The following is a 25,706-nucleotide window of genomic DNA, read 5'->3' on the forward strand; positions in this document are numbered from 1 at the left end:
TTTCTCTTCTCCCCAACAACATCACCAACCACCCCCGATGGTGTCCGCTCCGATTGTCCACCTCTAGAATTAAACCCCCCGAATTGAAGAACTTCCTGCGATCGGCTTGCGACCAGCGCCGCATTACGTCCCGAACCAACTTAACATCGTCCATAGTCATCCCTCTATCTCTGATATCGCCAAATAACACACCATGGTTGGAAAGAAATCTGGAAAGGCCCTCCTTCGGGATGAAGGTATGCTCACCAAATATCATTGTGCATGGATGGTTACAAGTGCCATGGGGAAGCAAGATGCACCTTGTTGAGAGCAATGCGCTAACGGTCGGATGCTCCCTAGGCCTTGAAAGAACAGACAACAACATGGAATTATCGAGCTGGCCTCAGATCCCTCCCATCAACCAAAAGAACTATTACACGTACGTGGTTCGCCTACACCATGGCGCTTTCCGTAGCGTCCTGTTCGGACAATATACTGAACAAGTTCCAGTGACTACCTTAAGAGAGATGACCAGTATCTGGCGTTTCGACTACAGAATGAAGAAGCGCGAAATCGCATGGCCAAAACGGCCAAAGACCGGGACCGTGCTCTAGCTATGGCCAAAGCGAATGACCTCGGCATCCCAGAAGCCGATGCTGACGATGGCGATACCAACATGGAGGATGCAGAGGAGGCTACAGCAGAAGCCATTGGCTCGAAGGTCATTGTTATACATGTTGGCAGCCAGAATCTGCGAATCGGACTTGCCAGTGATGCGTTACCGAAAACCGTTCCGATGGTCATTGCGCGGAAGTCTACAACCAGCGAGTCTGAGGACCGCGAAGAGCCTTGCCCTAAGCGATTGAAAACGGATGATGGCTCCGAGTTGGAACCAGAGAAAATGTTTGGTTCTGAGGTTGGTTCTCGTGTGCTCTTCGTTGCAGCCTTAGTCTAACTTTGTGTGTTTTCTGGTCATAGTTCTCTTCACAATACACTACGATGGCCGCGGAACTCAAAACACACATGCGGCAAAACAAACGCAGGACCCTCCCGAACTCCAAGGAAATGGTAATCAACTACAACCGAAGAACTGTGCCAGAGACGATCTCAGAACACAATGACCCAATGCGGGTTGAATGGACAGAAATCCCGGACGCCGCGCCGGAGTATATAGTAGGCCAGGCAGCTTTGAGGATCCCAGATGCGTCGACACCTCGCTACAAGCTCTACTGGCCAATGAAGTATGGATGGTGTAATGAGCGTGATTACAATAGCAAAAGACTCTTATTCCTGGATATCTCGTTGATTCTTGAAGATGCAATCAAGAATCAGCTGGGCCTTACAAGTAAAAAGGACTGGCTACAGTACTCATGCGTGTTTGTCATTCCAGATCTTTATGAGAAGTCCTACGTCACCCAAGTTCTTGAAATGCTCATGCGGGAATTTTCCTTTGCCCGCGTCTGCTTCATCCAGGAGAGCTTGGCTGCTACATTTGGGGCGGGATTTACATCGGCTTGTGTGGTCGACATCGGTGCGCAGAAGACTTCGATTTGCTGCGTGGAGGAAGGAATGTGCATAGAGAACTCGCGTGTGAATCTCAAATACGGCGGATCGGATGTGACGGAAGCATTCGTCAAAATGATGTTGTACGATCATTTCCCTTATGCGGACATCAATCTATGGCGTCGGTACGACTTTCTACTTGCCGAGGAGCTGAAAAAGAACATCTGTACCATGAATGAAGCCAGTGTCTCAGTACAAGTGTTCGACTTCCACCTTCGTGTCGCCGGCCAGGACACCAGAAAGTACACTTTCAAAGCTTACGATGAGGTACACCTGGCGCCCATGGGATACTTCCAGCCATCCATTTTCGACCATTCACTAAAGCTCAACGGACGAAGGGAATTGATATCCCGTTCTGTCGACATCTATGACGGCCAACCGAACGACCCAACATCTGCAGCGCAATCAGAGCTCTTAACAGCCATTGCTCCTCCTATCAGTGGCCAGGTGAATGGCGACACTCAGTCCAGTACTCTGGATGTGCAGTCCACTCCGAGCCGCTCCCAGCAAGTAAATGCCCTCAGTCGCTTACAAGAGGCAGAGGCCACTCCCCGATCTTCCGTTGCCGGATCTCCTGCACCAGAGGTGGCTAGTACTCCTCAAGCTGGTGGTGCTGGTACACCTGCCGTCGGTGGACAAAGTCAAAGCACATCGCAGCCCCGTGCACCGACAGTTGAAGAACGCGATGATATACTGCCAACATTCCCACTTGACAGTGCGATCCTTATGTCTATTGCCCATGCTGCTCGGTCTGATGAACGTAAAATGCGAGACTTCCTTGGCGGTATCATGGTTGTTGGAGGCGGAAGCTTGATCAACGGGTTTCACTTGTTCCTTGAGGAGCGATTGCAGGCACTTCGGCCTGGATTTGCTAAAGAGATAATGATTGGCACCCCTCCTCGAGATCTTGATCCTCAGGTGGTTGTATGGAAGGGCGCAAGCGTATTCGGGAAGTTGAGCGGAACCAATGACAGCTGGATTGGACAGTTGGAGTACGACCGGCTAGGTCATAGACTGATGGCCTACAAATGCATGTGGGCTTATTGATTCTATGTCTTTCTTTCCTTTGATATTCTTTGCTATCATTATCTCTTTATACTCTGAATGACGGTATTGACATTACGGGATGCCTTTGTTAGAAGGATCTGTACTTTAGATGATTGGTTATGCATGGAACAATTCACTTTGGATGAAGTGCATGCACTTGTATACATAATGAGTGAAAGCAGGAGTAGCCCATGGGTCTTATTATAATCAACAATTCACTTATTCTCAGGACCATTCGACATACAACCTGTTACAATATATACCTCCCTCGGACCAACATTGATCCGCCTGCAGTTCACCCAACCACACTAAACCTTAACTGAAAGGCGGTGAAACAGTGCAGAATGGATCCTCCAACCCCAAGTAAGTTTGTCCATGTAGTCTGTTTTTGATAAAGCTGGAAACGAGGTCATTCTAAACCTGTCCAATCTTCTCAGAGCTTACTCCTCTTGAAACTAAAGATCGCGGCTCGACTGATCGCATAGTTTCAGATACCGAAATTCCTGATATTACTCTTTCTTCTCCATGTGAGTGCAAAAGAATGTCGCAAATAGATTCGGAGCTGCTACTGACCAGCCTACTATACAGTGGTTTCCCCACCTTTGATTGAGACACAAGCTCAAGAGACGGCCGATACTGGTAGCTCGAATATGTCGAAGAGCAAGGATGGCAGCTCCTCCGGGGGTTTTCATCAGGAGTATATCGCGTCCTTGCGTTATCGGAATGACCTTCCTCCTCCTGATATGCCCCCGAAGTTCCTTGATATTCCACACGACGGACTAGAGCGTTTCCTAACGCCAGGGTTTGCCTCTAACTTGGCACGTCGTGAAGAACCAAACATTGATGTAGACGCTGAGGGCGGTATGCCCATTGACCTGGTGGGCATCCCGGGCTTGCACTTGGGCGATGAAAGTGGTACGTAACTTCTTCACCGGGCGCTTCACGATATGACATGGCTAACGGAGTGTATGTCTATAGCGATCATGGCACCCGAGAATCCGGACCCAATTGACCCGGCCGACCTTCCACTTTTGATGACTTTAGACCAGCTGAAGAACCCAGCACCGCGGAATGCGAACGTTAGTTTTCTTCGTCGCACACAGTACATTTCGGCTGGTCTTCGAGCACCGGATGGTCCTAAAGTCACACCTATGCGATCGAAATCCCGTCCAGCTGAAAAAGCTAAATCCCAGGACGACCCGGCTTACATCAAGAAATACATACAAAAGGGATTCGATATTGCATACCCCGAAAGCAAGCACGTTGGGGAAGACACGCCCAGCCAAATCAAAGGGCACACGCCCACTAAACTTGAAGTTGATGCATGGGCCAGTCCTGTGCATCCGGACAACCCTAAGTTGAAACCTGTCGGCTTTTACCCTCTCCTGCCCGACCTCCAAGGATTCCCAGACCCTGGCGGTTTCGTCCAATTCAAGTTTGACAAAGCACCTGTTCAAGATGCCTCTGGAAAGCGTGATAGGCGCATGGACACCGGTATCTTGCTTCCCTCCGCGCCAGAGGAGCGCGTATGTGAGGAGCATGCGACGAAAGTGGCTCTGCACAAGACGAACCCCAAGCTGTACCCTGATCCTGGCCCAATTCCCTGGGATTATGATCTCTTCCTCCCTGAGAAGAAGGATTCTATCAAGAAAGTTCTCGCAAGCTTACAAATATATAACCCCAACCGTGACAATGAGGAGCTTTACACCCACGAAGGTTCTGATAACTCGAAGTTCCACCGTTTCGATCGCATGCGCACTTTTGCCACAAGCGCCCAGACGCTTGGTGGTGATAACAAGCAGAAAGATATTGCGGTGACACTTTTCAATCCGTCAGAAGCGAAGGAAGATTATATGTCTTCGAAGCAGAAGGCTGCATACTATTACCCCATTCTCGGGAAGACCCGCCTGAAGCCCGAGAGAGCCCGCACTATTGCACAGGCAGGCCTTGCTCCTACCCGCCCTAAGACGAAGGAAGACCAGGTTGACCAAATACAAGTTGTTGTTCGCGATCCGGATGAGGCGGAAGTGTACAAGCGCTCTTTGCATAGGGCAGCCATTGACCCGAAGTTCGCAAAGACGATGCCCCCTCCACCAGAGGGTGCGAACGATGAGCACGAGTCACCTGAAGAGGGTGACAAGGAGGCTATCTCCGGAGATCGTGAGATGAGTGTTGAAGAGGCGGATAGGATGAGTGACGATTAACTGAGCCTTTCGTGCTCTCTCCACCCTATCTCTATATCCTACCATCCCATAATCACGACCATGGCTGTATATGTTTCTTTTGTCCTCTGCATATTTTCATACCCTATTCGTATCATGACGCCGAGATACCGTTGGGCCTCGCTGCCTTTGCATCTCTCCTTTCAGTAGAATGTTCTGGCTATTGCCGGGACGTGATTGATGCGGTTGGCTTCTCTTTGGTATCAAGGCTGCAAAACACGGCGTTGACTGGCATGAATAAACATGGATTTCAATTAGCGAGAATCTTGCGCTGTTTGGTTATTGAATGTCTTCCTCTGATTTGCTTTGAACTTTTGTTTTCCGTCCACCGATTCTTGGATAAGGTACAAATTAGCACATAGCCTGTTTCATACAATTGCGGATGATTCCAACCCACTGGATGTTCCTTGTAGTAGATACCGTCAATTCTGATTGGCCCCCGTTTCAGCCAGCTTGACCCCTCATGCTTACATCATCCTAGCGGCCACCAAGCCTAAAACAGCAAACAATAAACATGATGCCGCCCGCAAAAACACGGCGCCCGCCAAAACAATCCACCGCCCAATTCAATTGTGCGCTATCAGTCCCCAGCGTTCTCCTATGCACTTGGTTATCCAGTTGATGGGGCTGATTCCGGAGTCGCAATCATGAGGATTACTGAGGTCGTTATCGACGTAAGCCTTCCTTATGCACAGCGATGCCAACGAGAGCTTGAGAATACTAACCGGAAGTGGTAGGGTTTCAAATCGTACGCCGTGCGTACGGTTATATCAGGATGGTATGCGCTGACCCAGTCCGAACGAGCGAGTTGGATAGAGGCAATTTATCCTCATATGCCTGTTAAGATCACCCGCGGAGTGCAACGAGAGCGCTAACCAGATTATAATAGGGATGAGTCCTTCAACTCCATCACGGGCCTGAACGGCAGTGGTAAATCCAATATCCTTGATGCTATTTGTTTCGTCCTCGGTATCACGAACATGTCGACCGTTCGCGCGCAAAACCTGCAAGATCTGATTTACAAGCGTGGCCAGGCCGGTGTAACGAAAGCCAGTGTGACCATCGTCTTCGATAATAGGGACACCGCCAAATCCCCGATCGGTTTCGAAGAATATGCGAATATCTCCGTAACTCGACAGATTGTTCTTGGTGGTACGAGTAAATACCTGATTAACGGCCACCGTGCGCAGCAGCAGACCGTGCAGAATCTGTTCCAGAGCGTGCAGCTGAATATCAACAATCCGAATTTCTTGATTATGCAGGGAAGGATTACGAAGGTGCTGAATATGAAGGCGGTCGAGATTCTGTCTATGATTGAGGAGGCGGCTGGTACACGAATGTTTGAGGATCGAAGGGAAAAGGCGGCTAAAACGATGGGCAAGAAGGAGTTGAAGCTGCGCGAAATCGAAGGCCTCCTTCATGAGGAAATCGAACCCAAACTCGAGAAGCTCCGCTCCGAGAAGCGTGCTTTCCTGGATTTCCAACAGACTCAGAATGACCTGGAACGTCTTACTCGCTTGGTTGTTGCCCACGACTATCTTCGCAGTAACGAGCGGTTACGGGTCACGGGTGATGAATTCGAGAGCAAAAAGCGCAAGGTGCAAGCGATCGAGGATAATGCGGTCAAGCTTAAGAGTGAGATAGCTCACTTGGAAGAGGATGTGAAGCGGGTGAGAGCGGCTCGAGATAAGGAATTACGGAAAGGCGGAAAGTTCCAGGCACTTGAGGATGAGGTTAAGACTCACTCTCACGAACTTGTCCGGTTGACGACGGTGTTCGATTTGAAGAATGCTAGCATTGCAGAAGAAAAGGAGAAACACAAGGAAGCGCAACAAACTGTCAAAGATCTGGAGAAGCTCCTTAAGGAGAAGAAGAAGGTCTACGATAAGTTACAAGCACAATATGATGCTGCAAAGGCAGAACTAGACGCGCAAACAGCCGAAGTCGAACAGAAGGAGGAACTGCTCCAAACATTGCAGACGGGTGTGGCCTCGAAAGATGGCCAGGAAAGTGGTTATCAAGGTCAACTACAGGACGCTCGTAATCGCGCCAGTGGCGCGGCCACTGAACAAGAACAAGCAAAGCTCAAGATTGCACACTTGGAAAAGCGAATCAAGGAAGAGGAACCCAGAGCCAAGAAAGCAAAGGAGCAGAACACGGGTCTCTTGAAGGATCTTGAGGGTCTCAAGTCCCAAGCCAAGAAACTGGATGCGGAACTGGCAAGACTTGGGTTTGAACCAGGGAGAGAGGAGCAGCTCTACCAGGAGCAAACGACTTTGCAGAAAGAAATCCGTGAGCTACGCCAGAGAGCCGATGGACTTCAAAGGAAGGTTGCGAATATTGATTTCCAATATGCCGACCCACATCCGAACTTTGATAGATCGAAGGTCAAGGGCTTGGTCGCTCAGCTCTTTACGCTCGACAAAGAGAAGCTCCAAGCTTCTACGGCCCTTGAGATCTGTGCTGGTGGCCGCTTGTACAACGTTGTTGTCGACAGCGCAGAGACCGGAACGCAGTTGCTCCAGAAGGGAAAGCTGCGCAAGCGTGTGACAATTATTCCTTTGAACAAGATCTCATCATTCAGAGCTTCTGCCGAGAAGATCGGGGCCGCGCAAAACATTGCTCCCGGAAAGGTAGACCTTGCCTTGTCGCTCATTGGATACGATGAGGAAGTTACATCGGCTATGAACTACGTCTTCGGCAACACCTTGATCTGTAACGATGCAGACACCGCAAAGAGGGTGACTTTCGACCCCTCAGTCCGTATCAAGAGTGTCACACTGGATGGTGATGTTTACGACCCGTCTGGTACTCTGTCTGGTGGTAGTTCGCCGAACTCGAGCGGTGTCCTCATTACCTTGCAGAAATTAAACGAGGTCACAAGGGAAATCCGGAGCAAGGAGCGACTACTTGCTACTCTGGAAGAAACGATGAGAAAGGAAAAGAAAAAGCTTGACGCAGTCCGTACGATCAAGCAGGAGCTGGACCTCAAGACTCATGAGATTAAACTTACAGAAGAACAAATCAGTAGCAACTCTTCCTCATCGGTGAGTTTCATTTTTCTTGTAAAGTTAGATACGAAACTGACACTCTTAGATTATTCATGCTGTCGAGGAGATGAAAGCAAATATTGAGCAACTGAAGAAAGATATTTCCGACGCAAAAGCTCGTCAGACGGAAGCATCCAAGGATATCAAGCGAATTGAAAAAGACATGAGTGAATTTAATGACAACAAAGACAGCAAACTGGCGGAACTACAGGAGTCCCTAGACTCCCTGAAGAAGAATCTCGCTAAAAATTCGACTTCCGTCAAGACTTTACAGAAAGAACTACAGGCGTCTCGACTGGAGTCGGAGCAAGTAGGAAGTGATCTCTCAGCCGCCGAAGAACAGAGCGCTGAGGCTGAGAATGCCCTGAATGCCCAAAAGGAAGAAGTCAAATCGCTCAAAAGAGAACAGGCACGGATCAAGGTACAAAGAAAACCGAAGTTATAGTTGAGAATCGGTTGCTGACCCGTCATAGGACGCCCACGATATTGCCCAGGCCCACCTTGACGATGAAAGAGCTAAGCTTACTGGTTTTGATGAGGAGCTACGAGAACTTGAGCAGACAATGCAGGCAAAGAACTCACAGATCACCGAAGAGGGCCTTGATCTGCAGAAGCTCGGCCATCAGCTTGACAAACTACAGAAAGACCAACAGGCTGCAGCTCAGACCGTTGCCCATATGGAGGAAGAACATGAGTGGATCGAGGATGAGAAAGATAATTTCGGTCGTCCTAACACTCCTTACGACTTCAAGAACCAGAACATTGCCGAATGCAAGGCCACCCTTCGGAATCTTACGGAACGTTCTCAGGGCATGAAGAAGAAGATCAATCCCAAGGTCATGAACATGATCGATAGCGTGGAGAAGAAGGAGGCTGCCCTGAAGAATATGATGAAGACCGTGGTCCGTGATAAGCGTAAGATTGAAGAGACCATTCTCAATCTGGACGAGTACAAGAAGGAGGCTCTTCACAATACCTGGACCAAAGTCAACGGCGACTTCGGCCAGATCTTCGCAATGCTTCTTCCCGGCAGTTTCGCTAAGCTGGATCCTCCAGAGGGCAAGGAGATCACTGATGGCCTGGAAGTTAAGGTGCAACTTGGCAAGGTTTGGAAACAGAGCTTAACAGAACTGAGTGGTGGACAACGGTGAGCAGAGCATCTTAATCATCCACACGGAATTTTGGCTAATCATTCTACAGGTCCCTCATCGCTCTTTCCCTCATTATGGCACTTCTGCAATTCAAACCGGCACCCATGTACATTCTGGACGAGGTCGATGCCGCCTTGGATCTGTCTCATACACAGAACATTGGTCGCTTAATCAAGACGCGCTTCAAGGGTTCTCAATTCATCGTCGTGTCACTGAAGGACGGCATGTTCCAAAACGCCAACCGTATCTTCAAGACACGATTCAGCGAAGGAACGAGCGTTGTTCAGGCTTTGACTCCTGCCGACTTGAAGTAATCTGTTCATGGTACTCCTTGAGGTTAGAATTTGGGGTGGAATGCATATATCACAGTCTTCTTTTTGGTTGGGCATTGTGGGATAAGAGCGCATTATGTGGCACGTTCTTGGCCGAGGTTTGGAGGCGGTTTTTTTCCGGAATGATGGATATGGATCTGGATGAACTTCTTTTCTTTTTATATTTGATTCTTTTTTGATGACAGTTACATTCTTGTCTCTACTTCCTTTATAATGATGCACATGACATAAGATCCTCTGTGAAGCTGATGGTATAAGGGGGGTACATAAAGTGAGGCGGTACAGAGTCCCGTGGTTCGGATTTTCCCATGGGGCGACACGAGTCTCGACAGCCGCGGAAGTTGCTGACTTCCGACTGGTATTAATTGTCCCGAGAATGCAAATAATCACTCGGAGGTCCAACTTCACCAGTTCCGTGCTCCGTACCTCGCAGTCTGCATTTTCAGACCTTTTCACCCCCCATTTCACGTATTTGAAAGCCTTCCAAAGCGTGTCATTCATTTTTCTTTTGTATTTGCCTGTCTCCCTGGTCATCGTCCATCAGTACGAACCTCTGGTGGGCTGATTTGCTAGTCCCGAGTGTGGCGCCCGGCTGAACGTCTTCCACCGCCACATTTATTATCTAAGGCTGAATTAAATACTCCGTACTCCGACCGCCTCCTGGACGTCATTCCCCGGAAAGCGTTCCCACGTCGATCCCCGACTTTTAGCCAGTCACCTTCGCACGGCCTTCTGGCGTTTTACTGGCAGTGTTTTTGAACTCTTCGCTTCGTCGCAAAATCGGGATCTCACGTACACTTTCACCCCTCTCCCGACATCATGCCCGAGGAGGAGCCGTCCCTGAACATCTCCTCGCTGCTGACGCTCGCCGTCGTGTCATTCTTCGTCATCCGATGGTTTCTCAAGCGTGACGGCGATGGAGGTGATGGAAGCGGTCGCAGTCGTGCGCGCGGAGTCATCGACCCAGCACAAGTGGAACAAATATCCCAGATGTTCCCTCAGCTAAGCACACGCGACATCATGTGGGACTTGCAGCGCAATGGTGGTAACGTCGCAGCAACCACGGAGCGCATCCTGACAGGTCGAGGACTGGAGACAGTAAGTATATGCTTCTTTTGGTGGCGCGAGTGTCGCGCAGCGTAAGCTGTATGCTGACGGGTAACTTCTTTGCAGCCGCCACCCTCGTTCCAGCCTCAGGTCGCCATCCCCCAGGCCAGTACGCCCGCAGCACAAACTGCCGCCGCCTCCGCGGCATCGAAATCGGATGGTCAGGACCTGATTTCGCGGTACAACCTTAGCGGCAAAGTCGCCACCGACGGCGCTGAGACCACTCAGTCATCTCCGTCGTCTGGCTGGTCACAGAACAAGGAGGAACGTCAGCGTATCCTCCAGAAGCGGAGGGACGATATGATCCTGGCGGCGAGGAAGCGAATGGAGCAGAAAGTTCGGGGAAGTGCGTAACCGAGATGCAGAATGATTCTGGATACTTTATCTCGGTCTATATCTCTTGCCTTTCTTTGTTTATTCTTTTCTTTGTGAAACCCTATTCCTTCCGAGAATCTTATACTCTGTTGGCGCTGGGGATGTGTAGATTGCAAAAACGCGGGTCTTTCCTGAACTGATTCTTCCTTTCATTTTGCTATACCCGGTTTTGGTTTCCCACTCTTCTCCGACATCCTGTTTTTCACTTCTCTCTTTCTCCCAGCGTCTGTTTCCCGCAAAGCGTTGCATGCTTATGGTGTTAGGTTGAATCAGAATACCCGAGGCTTAGGTACTAGGAAATATAGGGTATATATACATATATAGATTGAGTTAGTTTAGTAATGGTTTTCATGAGGTAATTCTCGTTATAGATGTTGTCAATTGCTTAAGTCGCACGTGCCCGTACATCTATCCTTTTTAACGACAGACTATTCTGTTATTCACTGAACCTACCGTACGAAGCAAGTGTAGCAAGCAATATACCAGGCTGTTTCAAAGGATCTTCACCAACGCCCAGGGGCTACATCACCATCATTACGACCATTATCGCCAGAGCTCTCCTTATCCTCATCCCAGAGGAAAATTTCATCTCTCATTCGCCGCCGAGCCTCCGGGTCCTGCTCTCGCGCTCTGTGGAGGTCGAAAGCCTGCCCGATAATCTTGTATAGTAGGCCGGTGACTTCCTGTTTATCATCCCATACCAGACAGCGTTTGGACACCTATTTGTCATTGTATCAGTTCACTTCGTCAGACTTCCATTCAAAAATGACAAAACTTACACGGCCCCTATCGCTGAGGTGCAAGAAGGTCCAACTGTCGCCATCGGTACAGACTCCATAGATGCCGCCCTTATACTTCCTCGCCTTCCGGGCGGCATAAACGATCGACATGCTCGGAAGGGCTGCCCAGCATTCATCATACAGTCGACTGCTGCTTCGAACTACCACCAAGTTCGTGTCCCAGTCTCCACGCGCCCCATATCACAGAACGTAGTCCACCGATGCCGTCAAAGCCTGATCACCAGATCCAGTGATCGTCGTCTCGAAATGCCAGTACGGTGCTGCGTGAATGTAACCACCGGGCGGTGATGAATCACCGTAAAGTTGATCCTTCTTCCTCCTCACGATAGCCGACAGCTGCAGCAGAACCCAGTCCACTTTGGGTCGAACTGAGCTTGACTTGGTGTCCTCGGTGGAGTATACGAGGGCGATGTCGGTCATCAGTTGTCCTAAAGATAGTTAACATGGCGATCTCGTACCTACTGATTATAGAAACAAACTAAAATGTTCCGGCATCTGAACGCTCATACTCTCCTGATCCACGGTCCATACCTGTTTTTCTTCGGCATCTGAACTGGGGGAAAGCTTCAGCCTGTGAAGTATATGCGCAAAAGCCTGTCTGGCTGGCTTATCCGTGTTGGTGGGTAGGTGAAGTCGATCCATAGATTGCTTGATGAATTCGACCTCTATCTTCTCCATTTTATGCTTTTTGCTGATGTGGCGCCCTGGGTGTCTCATTGTGAAACACATATTATATAAGTGAATGAGAAACAGAAGAGACGAGTGAAGCAAAAAGTAAGGAGAAAAGGTGAAGAAATGATTCAATAGAATGGGATGGGTGGTAGGGAAGTATTCCGTAACAACGATGTCAACCTTTTGCCTGCCTACCTAACCGAGCCTACCTACCCAGGCACTATCACTTTACATGTAATGAAGTGAAAATAATTAATAGCTCTCCCTTTGGACGTTCTAGCCCTCGACCTAGGCTCTAGTCAGCCAGGACTAAAGTACCTATCAACTTGAGTCCATTTATCACTATGGAGGCTGTTTTGAACCGTACTGAGGTGAAGATCAAAAAGATCTTGGGGAAGATAAGAGACAATGCCCTTCACAAGGAAGTTGATACTATCTTCAATATTGCGAGGGCTGAGAGCAGGAGGGCCATCCAGTCCCAGAAGGAGCCATTGCCCCATATTCCCGTCACATCTCTCAATCCCCAGGATGTCTCCAACATCTTCGGGATCAAGGAAGGAGGAGAAGATAATCCTTGGAGATTCACCCAAGATGAGTTGCGCGCAGTCCCCGACAACCTCAGTAAGTTTGTTTTGGTTTCTGAATTCCTAACCCTGGATGGAACTAATAACAATAGAATATATTCTCGCGGATTACGAAGTTGCTACGGGCGGCTCCCCCGAGAACGAAGCTCTCATGAGATGCAGAATCGACGCAATTCTCCTGACCTGCCTAGCCGCCCAGAAGAGAGCCAGTGCCCGGGATTCTAGTTCATCGATCCTATCCGTTCACCTCCGGTGTGAGACTGACATGCTGCTGCCTTGGACATATCAGGGCGAGCGAAAGATCGTCTCGGGTACAACGGACTATTCCCTTTGGTATCAAGCACCACAGGAGATGGAGTGTAATCTTCTGGTGGTGGAAGCAAAGAGAAAGGGGGTCTCTGGCGACTACCAAGCATTGGCCTATATGGGTAGCTTTGCTGTAGTCTATTGAGCGTATATATGTTTACTCACCAATTAACAGCGATGCTTCATCATGCGCGAAAGGAGATACAGCGGAAGGATGTTTCGATCTATGGCATCGCCACTGACAGTTTCACGTGGACTTTTTTGTATCTCGACAATAGCGGAAAGGTAGAATGCCATCTAACCATCTTCTCTCGCCGATCCAGCTAACGGGATTTTCCAGTGGAGCAGACGTACTTACCAGTGGGAATCTGGCCAGGGGAATTTAATCGTTTCTATGATACATAAGATTATCCGCCGAGCCGCGTCTTTGTCCAAGCAAGAGCTCGAAACGTCTGCTACTAGCACTGGGGTGAAGAAAACTCTTAGCGGAAACAGCAAACTGGAGGGATTTTTCCACAGGGAAACAGTTTAGATAGCTTGGTCTCTGAACCTCATTGTTTTCACATTTCTTGATTTTAGCTGGTTTTCCTTTAGACACCAGTTTTGCTGAATAGACTCAGTCGTGGATACCATGCTTATTCTAAGAAGAACTGTCGTGATAATATTGTTACCTCCAGGCATGAATAGATACTTATCACTCTCCATACTCAGCTTGACTGAAGGAATCAGGATCGACTTACCCGATCAAGAAACAGATCTTATCAACCATCGAACCGCCTATCATGTGCCCAGATATATGTAAACCCCGCCTCTCGAAGCCCTAGATCATTCCCCGATGCATTAACGCATTTCAATCCAATGTAACCCTTTACTTTCTTCACAGAACCTATATAAATAGACACTAAGATCTCCCGAGTAGCCTCCGAACCACGTAACAAGCCCAGCTCCGGTCCCCTCCTTATTCATCCACCACCAACAACACCACAATTATACCACTGCAACCCCGCATATCCACCCTAACCATGACGGCCATCCCCGAAACCCAAACCGCAGCAGTGCTCCCCCCCTCCGGCGCAACCGCCGATGCCCTCCTCCAGATCAAAACAGACCACCCCGTGCCGTCCCCCGGCGAGGGAGAAATCCTCGTCAAGATCGAGTATTCGGGGGTCTGCCATTCGGATGTGCATAGTATTCGTGGGGAAACGCCGATGTTGACCGATGTGGCGGGTCATGAGGGGGTGGGGAAGGTTGTTATGGGTATGCACTATCATGTCAATTCTACTTGTTTATTGACCTGGAACGATAGTTGGCTATGGATTATATGATGATCATGCTAATTGTCTTTTTCAGTGGGTAATGGGGTTAATGAGCAGGAGTGGATTGGGAGGAGGGTTGGGATTAGGTTAGTGGTTTTATCTCTTTGGATTCATTGTCGCTTCATGGCGGTGTTAATGTGGACGTGATATGGCAGATGGCTGTATAGTTCCTGTTTGAACTGTGAGATTTGCGTGGTGAACAATACGGCGTGTCCGTATCAGAAGAACGCGGGCGCGGTATATTCTCCCCCCCAGTGAATGCCTTTCCCTCTGTTGGTGGACATCGTGCTGATGTGGATTGCGGTGTAGAATGTACCTGGGACTTTTCAGCGTGAGTGAGCCTGCCACAGAGCATGCTGTGGGGTGAAGTAGCTGATGAACTGGGGTTCAAGAGTATATCGTCAGTCCTGCGATTCATGTCACGAAGATCCCCCCGGAGATTGCGCCAGATGTAGCTGCGCCGTTGCTGTGTGGTATGTTGTGCTCTTCGAGTGTACTAGGTTCATTCTATTCGTGCTGAGTCTTCTACAGCGGGAATTGCAATGTACTCATCGATTATGAAGACGAGGACACGACCGGGCGATTGGATCGTTCTCCCGGGGGCTGGTGGTGGTCTGGGACATATGTTTGTTGCCCCGGCTGAGATATGCAAATTTAATCATGCTGACAACCTTCCAGGGGGGTTCAGATTGCAGTCAGAAAAGGACTGAAAGTCATTGCGATTGATAGGTACTACTTCCCCTCACCATTGTAGCGATCGTTCAATCCGCACTAATACTCTCCATAGTGGCGAAAAGAAGAAGGAGCTGTGTCTTGCTCTCGGAGCCACCGCTTTCTTTGATTACAAGATCGACGATATCGAAAAGGAAGTGAAGAAACTAACAGGTGGACTCGGAGCTCATGCGGTAATCTGCACCGCCAATAGTGAACCGGCATACACGCAGAGTATGCGATTGCTTCGCAGCCTTGGGGTTCTGGTGTGCGTGGGCATACCCAGTGTTCCGTTCAGGCTACCGGCGACTCCGTTTGATATGATTGTTAAAGGGCTTACTATTGTGGGGAATTCTGCGGGTACGGCAAAGGAGATGGACGAGTTGATGGAGATGGCTGTCGCTGGTGACGTGCGGGCCCATATTGAGTGCTTTGAGCTTGATCAGATCAATGATGTGGTGATGCGACTTGGACGGTCCGAGATTGATGGGAGAGCTGTAGTGAAGATTCCGGAATAGACGACTTCCTCGTTCACTGGGACGGATCGTTTCGTCTTCTAGAGTATGTATACAGCGTTTCTAAATATCAAAATTTCAGTAGCAGTCTCTAGTCTCGCTGTTAATAAGATCAGAGGTATGGGGAAGGGCATGCTCAGGTATCCATCCAACCTTTGGGAGAGTGGAGTATGAAGTTCACAAGTTCGACCCGCTAAGCGCGGTACACCATATTGGCATTGCACTCTAATTGAGGGCTCCACTGAGACAGTCTCGTCGGATTCGGTCGAGAGCAGGGTGGCACGGAGAATGCGATATTTCGCTCATATCCTGTATTTGTGGCAAAACATGAACTCAATCTGAGCCCATGCAGGAGGACTTCGCTCAGCGGAAGGCCTGGGGCCAATACCAAAAAAGTGGTCCGTCGCATGGTAGAAGTATAAACCCGATAGTACTCAGATTAGGGGTCCTTGCCAGAAGTATAGGATAAAGATGGTATAGTAGTTACCCGACCACAATCCAATTTGAAACCACGGGGCTCAGTTTTCGTCGTGCGAGTTGACCATCGTGCAGGTTTAAGTGGGAAAGCATATTGAGAACGTCCTCGCATACCATGAACGAATAACGGTGGTGGTCGAATGGATCCGCCAGGGGGGGAAGTGTGCCGGCAGACCGCCCGCTGATTGGTGCACCCGAAGTATGCAACGCAGGAACCTCGAACATCATCCGTATTTTGGCTCTCATTTCTTCCCCACGACTTTCCTCGGGCTTGACTCCCTGATGGCCAGTGCATGTCCACACATGCAGACATGCTGCTCTCTGACTTGTCGGTTGCGCCTGGTGGATCGGATCCCTCTGCGTCGGTACTCCAGCTCCACGAACAGATCCCCCGTCGCCCATACTAGTAGTGGCAGCGTCGTTGCTAAATTTCGACCTGAGAAGGCAATGACCCGTTCACTTTCGGAGTTTATTGTCCTTAGTCGGACTCAATTGCTTCGACGATAATTCGCCTCAGGCCTCGTGCAGCCAATGGAGCTTCGTGAGAGGATCTGCTTTCATCCTCGTTTTCCCGCGGCTATCGATCATATTCCCCTTTGAGCCGGTGTAGATTATCACTTGCCACGCCCATGTGTGTTTCTGATAGGACCTCACCTTGCTATCCCTTCATTTGGATCCGTCTTTGTAATGGATGGAGGGGCATGGTGGGGCACTAGAACGATGCATTCAACGCGGTTCTAGTCGGGTGGAGGCATTTGATTCAAGAAGGCCCTCTGTCCTCGCTCTTGGGTCTCTTTCAGTGTCAGATTCATCTGTCTCCCTCCTTGAACAGGAGAATCAGCTTCTCTCCAACCACATCGAAACGCCATGAGCTCCTCCCTAAGTAGTAGCTTAGGCGGTGTCGCGAACCGCATGGACTGGCTCTATGCCTACATCGCTGGCACTGCTTTCCTTGTCTGCGGCTTGGTCGCCGTCGTTCTCTTATTATCTTCTCAAAAGCAGAAGGCCGGATTCAACAAAAATGGTGGCCTCTTGACCTATGTGAATTTTATTTATGCCACATTCCTCAAACCCCATGACAAAACTGGCAATGGCCAACAGGACGCCTTGGAGAGCTTCTACAAGACACAGGTGGGCATTGTTGAGTTTCGTACGGTTTTGTAGCTCAATTGCTAAAAGATAATTAGGCTGGTGCGTACGATGCCACGCGCAAGCGCCTTCTACGTGGCCGAGAGGACATGCTTGGTCTGGCTGCAGCGCAGCTGAAGTTTAAGGCGGAGAATAAGGAGCTTAAAGCTGGAAAGGCAATCTGGGTTGATGTAAGATCATTTCCATCTCCCGCAATTATTTGAGACGTTGCTGACAATGTAGATTGGCGGTGGTACTGGGTAAGCGCAGTCGAAAAGCCAGTGCTGGTCTGCTCTAACTGTTCTACAGATACAACATCGAAGCTATGTCAGCTTTCTTGCCCGTAAACGAGTTTTTTTCCCACGTCTACCTGGTCGACCTTTCCCCTTCTCTTTGTCAGGTAGCTCGTGAACGGTTTGCGCGACTGGGGTGGAAGAACGTCAGCGTTGTCTGTCAAGATGCGCGGTCTTTCCGCTTGCCAGACGCAGACAGCGTTGATCCACGGACGAAGACCGACCCGGGCGCAGATCTCATTACCATGAGCTATAGTCTGTCTATGATTCCCGATTATTATAGTGTGGTTGACTCCCTCCCGGCGCTGTTGAAGCCGTCCGGAATACTGGGAGTTTGTGATTTCTACGGTATGTGCCCGATGTTGATTGTCCGCGATGCGTTGTCTCAAAATGGACCTTCTTCCCCCCTTTCATATGTATCATGCGCAACATGTATAAAACTAACAGCTTATAGTTCAAAGTATCGTGGATGTTTCGTCCCGCAATTACACCGGGGGTGCCTTCAACCGCCATGTCAACTGGCTTGGCCGGGTCTTCTGGCGTGCTTGGTTTGATGTGGACCGTGTGAGCCTCGAAGCTGCCCGCAGGGATTACTTGGAATATCGATTCGGAACGGTTGTCTCGGCTAGTGAAAGAAACTACCTCCTCGGAGGAATCCCGTACTACATCTTCGTCGGATGCCAGAAGGATATCACCTCGAGCCAATCTGGTAGGGAGGCCATTGAAAAACTGGATGCATCCTTCACTGAATCGCCATACCTTTCCCCCGCCAACCATCGTCAGGAGATGGATAAAGCCATTGAATTGAGTGCACAAGAGGTACGCTCCAAAGCGTACGAATCTGCCGTCATCAACCTGGGTTCCAACCTCCCCCTCCCGTCCTCTTTCTACCAAAACCACCACTACCGGATATTCTACAACGATCTGCTTCCCAAGCACACCCAGTTCAAGAACGAATACATCTACGCTTTTAACTGGGAAGACCCTCGCGTAGATCACCGTCTACTTGACATTAAACGAGACGACGTGATCCTGGCAATCACAAGCGCAGGGGACAACATCTTGGACTATCTTCAGAAGAGCCCCCGACGCGTGCATGCCGTTGACTTGAATCCTAACCAGAATCATCTCCTTGAACTTAAGGTTGCAAGCTTCATTGCCCTTGGTCACCGTGATGTCTGGAAGATCTTCGGCGAAGGAAAGCACTCTGAATTCCGCCAGCTTCTCATCTCGCGACTGAGCCCACACCTCTCAAGCCAAGCATTCCAGTATTGGCTTGAGCATTCTCATATCTTCACATCCTCATACAGCAGAGGGCTCTATGAGACTGGAGCTCACGCCACGCAATTAAGATGGTCCGTTACCTCTTCAAGGTCTTCGGACTGGAAGCGCAAGTGCGAAAACTGTGCGAGGCCCAGACAATAGCCGAGCAGCGTGAAATCTGGCCGCGTATCCGCTCGGTCTTGATGAGCAAGCCTCTTCACTGGGCTGTCGTCGGAACCGAATGGTTTGCTTGGAAGGCCGCAGGCGTGCCTCGGAATCAGCGAAACATGATCATTGACGATTTCTTCAAGCGAAACGGCCTCACCCACGACATGAAACAGGCCAAGGACATCAGCGGCCAATCAATTTGGGAATACGTGGTTGATACTCTGGACCCTGTTGTCAAGGACACTTTGATCAGCAATGACAATTACTTCTATTTCCTGTGTCTACAGGGGCAATTCTCCAGAAGGTGAGATTTCTCGGTGCACCTTAATAACGACTTAACTAACCGTGGCAGATGCCACCCCACCTACTTGTCTCCCAAAGCGCATGTGAAGCTGTCATCTCCGGGGGCTTTTGATGGTCTTCGCATCCACACAGATGAGATCAATGAAGTGATCAAACGGATAACACCGGGCAGCCTAACCATTGCCGTGGTAAGTGTCGCCCCATCGGCTACAGCACGCTCAACTGGACTGACATTCGTCTCAGGTCATGGACTCGATGGATTGGTTCGACCCCGAAGGGAACGATGCCTCGGTGCAGGCACAGAAGCTGAACCACGCTTTGAAAATGGGCGGTCGTATACTGCTCCGTTCGGCTAGTGTCGACCCCTGGTACGTGCGACACTTTGAGGAGAACGGCTTCTCTGCACGACGTGTCGGCGCCCGATTCCCGGGAACATGTATTGACCGGTAAGTTTGACTTTCTGAGTTTCACGGAGGATTGTGAGAGACGTGGTACTGACAGCAGAAGGGTGAACATGTATGCCTCGACGTGGATCTGCACCAAGACCAAGGAACTGGAAACGGAGCGACCAACTGCCGAGCGATCGATCTCTTTACTGTCGCTGAATGAGAAGCGGTCAAGTGTAGAGCATCTTGACCTATAATTAACATTTGTCGATCTACACAGCGAGTACGAGAATCTATTTTTACACTTATGATTATTTTCTCAAATAAAGTTCAGCTCATTGGGTGAGATTTGTCTGACTAAGAGATGAGACAGCAGATGAAAATTTATACGCTGTTGGTTACAGGGTGTGACCACTAACACAATCGATGTATGTATCTTTGTAAATCATGAATGAATGAATGAATGTTGTTGGTTTACCCGGATGAGCTCGACAGTCTCACAGTCAGGGTCAAACAGGGGGTCCAGGGTTTGAAGAATGAAATGAAAGTGAAACATTGCGGAAACAATGAAGGTCACAGTAGACGCCCAACTGGAGTTAGGAGTTCGTCACATTTTTGAGGACAGGTACGTATGTCCATTTCTATTGAATTCCAAAGTGGTATGTATGTATTACCTGTCGAGTAGGTTTTTCCTCGTGTTGTTTGCCACGAAAAATGCCGGGATGAGGAGGCAAAGATTCCGTCCCGTAGCCCTAATTTCCTCCGAGTCATCAGTTCGGTTTAATTAAACGACGGGATTAGAATTTTCTGGTGCCTGACCAACGCCCCAGGAACCGAAGCTAAATAAATCGCCTGCAGAGTGAGCGCCCTACCGCCGGTCGTCAGCGAATCATTAAGCACTCAGCCTTGTTCTAGCCCCAACAATCGACCGCAGCATCGCCAGCTCACGGACCCCCCACGTCATTCGCCGCTGTGTTGGTCCCTTGAACGACTGCTCAAGTTTGGTAATCAGTCGGTTCGGAAGTGGCTCTTTGACTTCCGCGGCCATCAAAGGAAACACGCTGATTTGTTTACCTCCCGTGGATTCCGAAGCGTAATGCTGGCCGTTGTCCATCTTTCATGGCGACGTGAGACACCAGTCAAGAGCGCATGCCTGACAGCGCCGAATGGCCAGTTGACTCATCTAGCCGAGTCCCTTGCACGGTCATCATTGGATGAGAATCGGTTCCCGAATTCTTTTCGCTGAAGGCAAGCGACAGCAGGGAATATGGACCTATCATCCCGAAGCCACAGTCGAACTCGTGTTTGTCAAACCTACTTGTTCGTTAGTATTTAGGGCTTGTCCTCCCTCTGCTTCCTGGCTGCAAATTCTGCACCTCGTTTACCTTTTCGTACCCTTTACGATCTTTAGCCTAGAGCAGCGCTCTCCCACACTCATTGTGATCGCATCAGCTTTACTTTGCTTTGCAAACGTCACTCCTTTATCGTTTGTATACTCGATCCTTCAAGTTTGCGTCACATCCAATCTTAGCGCAACACCTGGTTCTTTGCAGAGATAACATCCACTGCATTGCGATATCTATCAAATCCAATCCTTCGCCATTTGTTGTCGCATACCGAATTTTCTATAGTCACAACTTGAGCACCGAAATCATGAAGGTCGCCACTATCGCATCCGTTCTCTGCCTCGCTGCCACCCAGCTTGTCGCTGCGGACACCATCACCTCAACGGCGACAAGTACGATCACTAAAACGGTGTACCGTGTTACCGCCCAAACTGCCGCTGAAAGTCTGTCGGCCACGCCTCTTGGTTCTTCTGCAGCCTCTACGGGCTCGGTGGCCTCCAGCCATGCGCACCACGCCAGTACTGCGTCGGGTAGCTCGGCCAGCACGGCTAGCCCGTCAGTTACTCTGAGCTCCGCTGCTGGAGTCTTTGACGCCAACATGCCCGTTGCGCTCGTTGCTGGCTCTGTAGCTGTCTTGTTGGGCTACCTGTAGTCTCATCGTCCGACAGTGGTAGCCTCACCAAGTGCTGTGAGACTTTTTAACGGTCAGCCATGATGTTTTCAGATATCATTACCGGCTATAGTGATTACTAGAGCTCATCACTGGCAGATCGACTTTCTTTCTTTCTTTCCTTTTTTTTTCTTCTTCCCTTTACTTCTGTGATACCATTTTTTCCGAATACTTTCCTTCTCTTCTTCCAAAGGTTTGTCTTGAAGATGATGACAACCCGGAAGAAGCTGGGTGTTAAGGATACATGATATGCTGATATACCCCTTATGACTGCGATTTGTTACGAGTGGATGGTGTTTGATGTACCCGTTGGTTACAGGCCCCCGGTGTTCTTGCAATCAGTTTGCTTGCGAATAGTCGATCCAATACAACAGGCGACGCACTATGGAGCTGCAACATGCTGTTTCGTGATGTATATAGATCGATTGATATTCCAAAGAACGTACTGGTTGACTACGTATTTTATTATTTTTTTTTTTCCACAAAGCGTCACTCTTCCCAGTAATATACTAGACAAATCATTGTTAGATGGACTAGGCGCAGACGATCGCATCAGATAAAAAAGCCGAGCCGAGTGGGCCGTTATCAGTAGCGAGTCTGATTGGCGGGTCGCGTGGGGGACGCGTGCCGGGGCTTGCAAGTAAACAAGTTCCAAACGTCCAACCCATAAAATCCACTGGAATCATTCTTCCGTCGGACGATCTGCATTCTTTCGGACACAATGGATCCGGTGCGCAGCCGGTGATGTGATCCGATCTGCGAAAAAGAAAAACGGTGTCGTCTGCGCATATACCTCTCTTGACCATTGTATCTCATCTGGTTCCTACAAGACACGCGCCCCACCAGCATTAAAGCAGTCCCGATCGCACGTTCCTGCGCGTCCTCTCCGTCTTGTTTTTTTTTTCCCGGCGTGTCACGGCCTTCGTCTGACATCATGGATAACGAGGTCCCTCTGCCCCCGCCCCGGCGCATCCGGCATCGCTCCCCGACCAAAACCCCCGTCGCGTCCGGCTCGTCGCTGCGCAAGACGTATCAGCTGTCGCGCTTTGATGACCGCTCCAGCCAGCCGTCCAGTGACCCCGCGCTCTTTTCCAGTGATGATATCCCCGCGTCTGGCCTAGAGAACTACCATGCGCCCGTCCCCTCCGGCAGCAGGAAACGACGATACCGCGGCACCTGGTGGGGCGAGATGGTGAAGGATCCGAAGCGGAAGAGGGCGGATTTCAAGGAGAAGCGACATGTGGATAGCGGTGTGTGGATGGGGAGCGACGAGTCCGGGGCGGAGTCCCTGTTGCCCTCGGAGGATCCGTCGATGTGGGGGGAGGAGTTGCTGAAAGACACAAGCAACGCGGCAGGAACAGGGAGCGGGGCTGATGTCGCTCTGCGTGATGGTGGCCGGTGGACGGCACAGGGTCAGCGGAGTGGCCTGAAAATGGTCGAGGAGCCGAAAGAGCACCAGGCTGCGCGGAATATCGTCAATGAATGCTTGGAGAGTGGACAGGATAGTGTTGACTTAAGGTGTGTTTGTGTATCCACCACGACTGTTTTTCACCAGGCTAATATCTCACAGTAATTGTTATCTGAGGGTTGTACCTTCCGGCTTACTGCGACCTTTGCAGCACCTTACTAAACTCCCTGCTATCATCGAACCTCCAATCACCGAAGATGTCTACAGCTCCTTACAGCCCTTCCTGCGTTTATTCCTCACTGGCAATTCTCTGCAATCAGTGCCTGGAGAATTGTTCGAGCTTGGCTCCTTGAAAGTCCTGAGTCTTCGCTATAACAAACTCACGGACATCCCGCCCGCCATCAGGAAGTTGACCTTGCTGCAAGAAGTTAATCTTGCCGTCAATCGCTTGCAGTACCTTCCGTGGGAGCTGCTGTGGCTGATCAAAAAGGGTGACCTGAAACATATGGTCGTCCGGCCCAACCCGCTTCTGCAGATCCACGAGGCAGAGATTGCCCAGTGGCATTCACCCGAGGGCACAGAACGGGACTCGACAGAGGGAACATTGAAGCTGCGTGACTACGAGGGCCCAGCACCCGAGGAAGCTTGGGCTCCCCTCCACGTGGCCACCGGTCCTGTGCGCCGATTCAACATGGAGGGCATGCCAGTTGATGCTCCGGCTAGCGCCAGTCAACCGAATCAGCATGAATCCCGTGTTCCGTCCCTACGGGAAGTGTCGCTCCTGGCGTGCACCCGGTCGATCTTCTTTGACCAGGTCTCGGATGAAGAGATGGCCGACTATCCCGGCTTGATACTCCGCCTCCTGCGACAGGCGAAAGAAGTGTGGAGCGGTGGTGGCCGGTCATGCTCGGTGTGCCACCGGAGCTTTGTGTTAGCTCGGACGGAATGGATCGAGTGGTGGGACTGCAGTACATATGAGAGTGGACTCAAAGGGCCACGCTGTCCAGGCGACAAACTCCGTCCTCTTCCTTTCCGCCGACTCGGTTGCAGCTGGGCCTGCGTGCCGAACGTTGAGGCGGATCAACACTGCCAGGAAATGGAGCGGGATGAGACTAGGGTGGATTGATAGTTCGGGTTCGGTCTTGTATATGTATCTGCCTTGGGCGGGCAGTATTCCTAAAGCCCAGTATAGTATTCGGGTTATATATTTATATGGGTGTATAACTACCCTATTTTCTGACATTTCACGGATTCATAAGATCCGCACCTATACCCCGACGTAGGTCCTTTGATTCGTGCATACCAAGAGAACCAGATGAGGGGAACCCTGCTTGACAACTCTAGGCAAGGACAAGAAACAAGAATGACAACCGGAGAATCTCATTCCTGGAGGTGATCTTTAGCTCCATTTCTCCGCAAAATCCCCGCACTTCAGCCACCAGACGGGGTAACCCATATACAAATCCATCTAAATCCATATAAATAAAGACATCAGACTACTCCCTGTCAACATACAGACCACAGAAAACAGATACACCACAATGACCACCCCCCAAGATACCGAATCCCTCCCAACAGCAGCCCAAATCCCCCTCCAAACTTTCCACCTCCCACCCTTCCCCCCCGAAGCAGTCTCCCTCAAACACCTAACCCTAACCTCCGACATCAAACCCACCGACTATGCAGACCTGCTATCCACCCAAGATGCAACGCCGCCAATAATCCCACCAACTCTCCCCACAGGAATCCAATCCCTGACCCTCGAACTCTTCTCCCTTGGCTACCCAGCCCCCTTCCTCACAAACCTGGGGAAATCTCTCCCCAACCTCAAAGACCTCACGCTGTACTCCCACCTCATCGACGGCGTAAGCGACGCCTCCCGTCGCGACGCAGGAGAGTTCATCCGCGGTATTCTCACGGGTTCAAACAACTATAAAGATGAGAATGAGGATGAGGATAAGAATACTACCAGTACAGGACTCCGGGAATTGCATCTCCTGGATGTATTCTGCCGGAAGGGGTTCATCGCGGGGATCGGTGATATTTTACATGACCGGAAATCCCAAGGTGCACTACGCTTCCTAGAGGTGTCGTACACGTATCGTGGCCATTCGGATGGAGAGTTTCTGGACAGGATTCCCGTGGATGAGTTGCCGCATTTGCTAGTTAAAGGGCTGGTGGGGGTGTCGTTGAGGTTGGACGCTGCTGCTGCTGGGTTGGAGGAGGACGTGCCTGATGATTCGGCTGATGTGGGGGATCGCGTTGGGAGGAAGCCGGAGGGTATTGTGCCTGTGGGGTCTGGGCATGAGGGGACGGGGTTGTTGGTGGAGAGGTTGGATGAGGTTGAATCTGGATCTGAGTCTGGGTCTGAGTCGGGGTTGAAGATGCTGGATTGTACGCTTTATACCCTGTCGCCTCAGCAGCTGGGACGTGTGCTGCGGCGTCAGAGACGGTTGGCGGTTCTCAGTGTTAGTGTCCTTGTCTCTGAGGGGGAGGATGCGAAGAAGGGGTTATTGGAGACTTTGAGATTTGGG

General features: G+C 50.2%; 11 protein-coding genes across 11 annotated transcripts; 10 read left to right on the forward strand and 1 right to left on the reverse strand.

Moving 5' to 3' along the window:
- Positions 1 to 9: 9 nt before the first annotated feature.
- On the forward strand, positions 10 to 2,589 carry ANOM_006666 (putative chromatin remodeling complex subunit (Arp8); the record flags this gene model as incomplete). The annotated part of the gene is made up of 4 exons (XM_015551922.1): positions 10 to 236; positions 340 to 418; positions 490 to 895; positions 958 to 2,589. The coding sequence occupies exons 1-4, from the start codon at positions 194 to 196 to the stop codon at positions 2,587 to 2,589; spliced, it is 2,160 nt and encodes a 719-aa protein (XP_015404412.1). The 5' UTR covers positions 10 to 193.
- Positions 2,590 to 2,933: 344 nt separating this feature from the next.
- On the forward strand, positions 2,934 to 4,793 carry ANOM_006667 (uncharacterized protein; the record flags this gene model as incomplete). The annotated part of the gene is made up of 4 exons (XM_015551923.1): positions 2,934 to 2,952; positions 3,027 to 3,116; positions 3,166 to 3,504; positions 3,568 to 4,793. 4 exons carry the CDS (start codon positions 2,934 to 2,936, stop codon positions 4,791 to 4,793), a joined length of 1,674 nt encoding a protein of 557 aa, XP_015404409.1.
- Positions 4,794 to 5,325: 532 nt separating this feature from the next.
- Positions 5,326 to 9,326, forward strand: ANOM_006668 (condensin subunit SMC2; the record flags this gene model as incomplete). The annotated part of the gene is made up of 7 exons (XM_015551924.1): positions 5,326 to 5,383; positions 5,430 to 5,485; positions 5,549 to 5,589; positions 5,701 to 7,858; positions 7,908 to 8,282; positions 8,335 to 9,008; positions 9,062 to 9,326. 7 exons carry the CDS (start codon positions 5,326 to 5,328, stop codon positions 9,324 to 9,326), a joined length of 3,627 nt encoding a protein of 1,208 aa, XP_015404418.1.
- Positions 9,327 to 10,163: 837 nt separating this feature from the next.
- Positions 10,164 to 10,805, forward strand: ANOM_006669 (CUE domain-containing protein; the record flags this gene model as incomplete). Its single annotated transcript, XM_015551925.1, has 2 exons — positions 10,164 to 10,442; positions 10,518 to 10,805. The coding sequence occupies 2 exons, from the start codon at positions 10,164 to 10,166 to the stop codon at positions 10,803 to 10,805; spliced, it is 567 nt and encodes a 188-aa protein (XP_015404417.1).
- Positions 10,806 to 11,329: 524 nt separating this feature from the next.
- On the reverse strand, positions 11,330 to 12,304 carry ANOM_006670 (uncharacterized protein; the record flags this gene model as incomplete). The annotated part of the gene is made up of 4 exons (XM_015551926.1): positions 11,330 to 11,545; positions 11,606 to 11,756; positions 11,811 to 12,054; positions 12,136 to 12,304. The coding sequence occupies 4 exons, from the start codon at positions 12,302 to 12,304 to the stop codon at positions 11,330 to 11,332; spliced, it is 780 nt and encodes a 259-aa protein (XP_015404403.1).
- Positions 12,305 to 12,642: 338 nt separating this feature from the next.
- Positions 12,643 to 13,720, forward strand: ANOM_006671 (uncharacterized protein; the record flags this gene model as incomplete). The annotated part of the gene is made up of 4 exons (XM_015551927.1): positions 12,643 to 12,919; positions 12,975 to 13,310; positions 13,364 to 13,473; positions 13,529 to 13,720. The coding sequence occupies 4 exons, from the start codon at positions 12,643 to 12,645 to the stop codon at positions 13,718 to 13,720; spliced, it is 915 nt and encodes a 304-aa protein (XP_015404404.1).
- Positions 13,721 to 14,210: 490 nt separating this feature from the next.
- ANOM_006672 (zinc-dependent alcohol dehydrogenase) lies at positions 14,211 to 15,733 on the forward strand (the record flags this gene model as incomplete). Its single annotated transcript, XM_015551928.1, has 8 exons — positions 14,211 to 14,445; positions 14,539 to 14,590; positions 14,660 to 14,741; positions 14,814 to 14,835; positions 14,897 to 14,977; positions 15,036 to 15,129; positions 15,183 to 15,233; positions 15,292 to 15,733. 8 exons carry the CDS (start codon positions 14,211 to 14,213, stop codon positions 15,731 to 15,733), a joined length of 1,059 nt encoding a protein of 352 aa, XP_015404401.1.
- A 1,323-nt stretch (positions 15,734 to 17,056) lies between these two features.
- On the forward strand, positions 17,057 to 20,216 carry ANOM_006673 (class I SAM-dependent methyltransferase). Its single transcript, XM_015551929.1, has 9 exons — positions 17,057 to 17,338; positions 17,395 to 17,526; positions 17,579 to 17,595; positions 17,645 to 17,976; positions 18,083 to 18,896; positions 18,962 to 19,363; positions 19,412 to 19,550; positions 19,606 to 19,808; positions 19,870 to 20,216. The coding sequence occupies exons 1-9, from the start codon at positions 17,075 to 17,077 to the stop codon at positions 20,003 to 20,005; spliced, it is 2,439 nt and encodes an 812-aa protein (XP_015404402.1). The 5' UTR covers positions 17,057 to 17,074; the 3' UTR covers positions 20,006 to 20,216.
- Positions 20,217 to 21,401: 1,185 nt separating this feature from the next.
- Positions 21,402 to 21,746, forward strand: ANOM_006674 (uncharacterized protein; the record flags this gene model as incomplete). Its single annotated transcript, XM_015551930.1, has 1 exon — positions 21,402 to 21,746. The coding sequence occupies one exon, from the start codon at positions 21,402 to 21,404 to the stop codon at positions 21,744 to 21,746; it is 345 nt and encodes a 114-aa protein (XP_015404406.1).
- Positions 21,747 to 22,698: 952 nt separating this feature from the next.
- On the forward strand, positions 22,699 to 24,298 carry ANOM_006675 (leucine-rich repeat domain-containing protein; the record flags this gene model as incomplete). The annotated part of the gene is made up of 2 exons (XM_015551931.1): positions 22,699 to 23,282; positions 23,335 to 24,298. The coding sequence occupies 2 exons, from the start codon at positions 22,699 to 22,701 to the stop codon at positions 24,296 to 24,298; spliced, it is 1,548 nt and encodes a 515-aa protein (XP_015404407.1).
- Positions 24,299 to 24,713: 415 nt separating this feature from the next.
- On the forward strand, positions 24,714 to 25,679 carry ANOM_006676 (uncharacterized protein; the record flags this gene model as incomplete). Its single annotated transcript, XM_015551932.1, has 1 exon — positions 24,714 to 25,679. A coding segment is annotated over one exon (966 nt), but the record flags the coding sequence as incomplete, so codon positions are not given.
- Positions 25,680 to 25,706: the final 27 nt, after the last annotated feature.

The sequence above is a fragment of the Aspergillus nomiae genome, assembly GCF_001204775.2.
Source record: "Aspergillus nomiae NRRL 13137 chromosome Unknown contig00265, whole genome shotgun sequence".
Lineage (NCBI taxonomy): Eukaryota > Fungi > Ascomycota > Eurotiomycetes > Eurotiales > Aspergillaceae > Aspergillus > Aspergillus nomiae.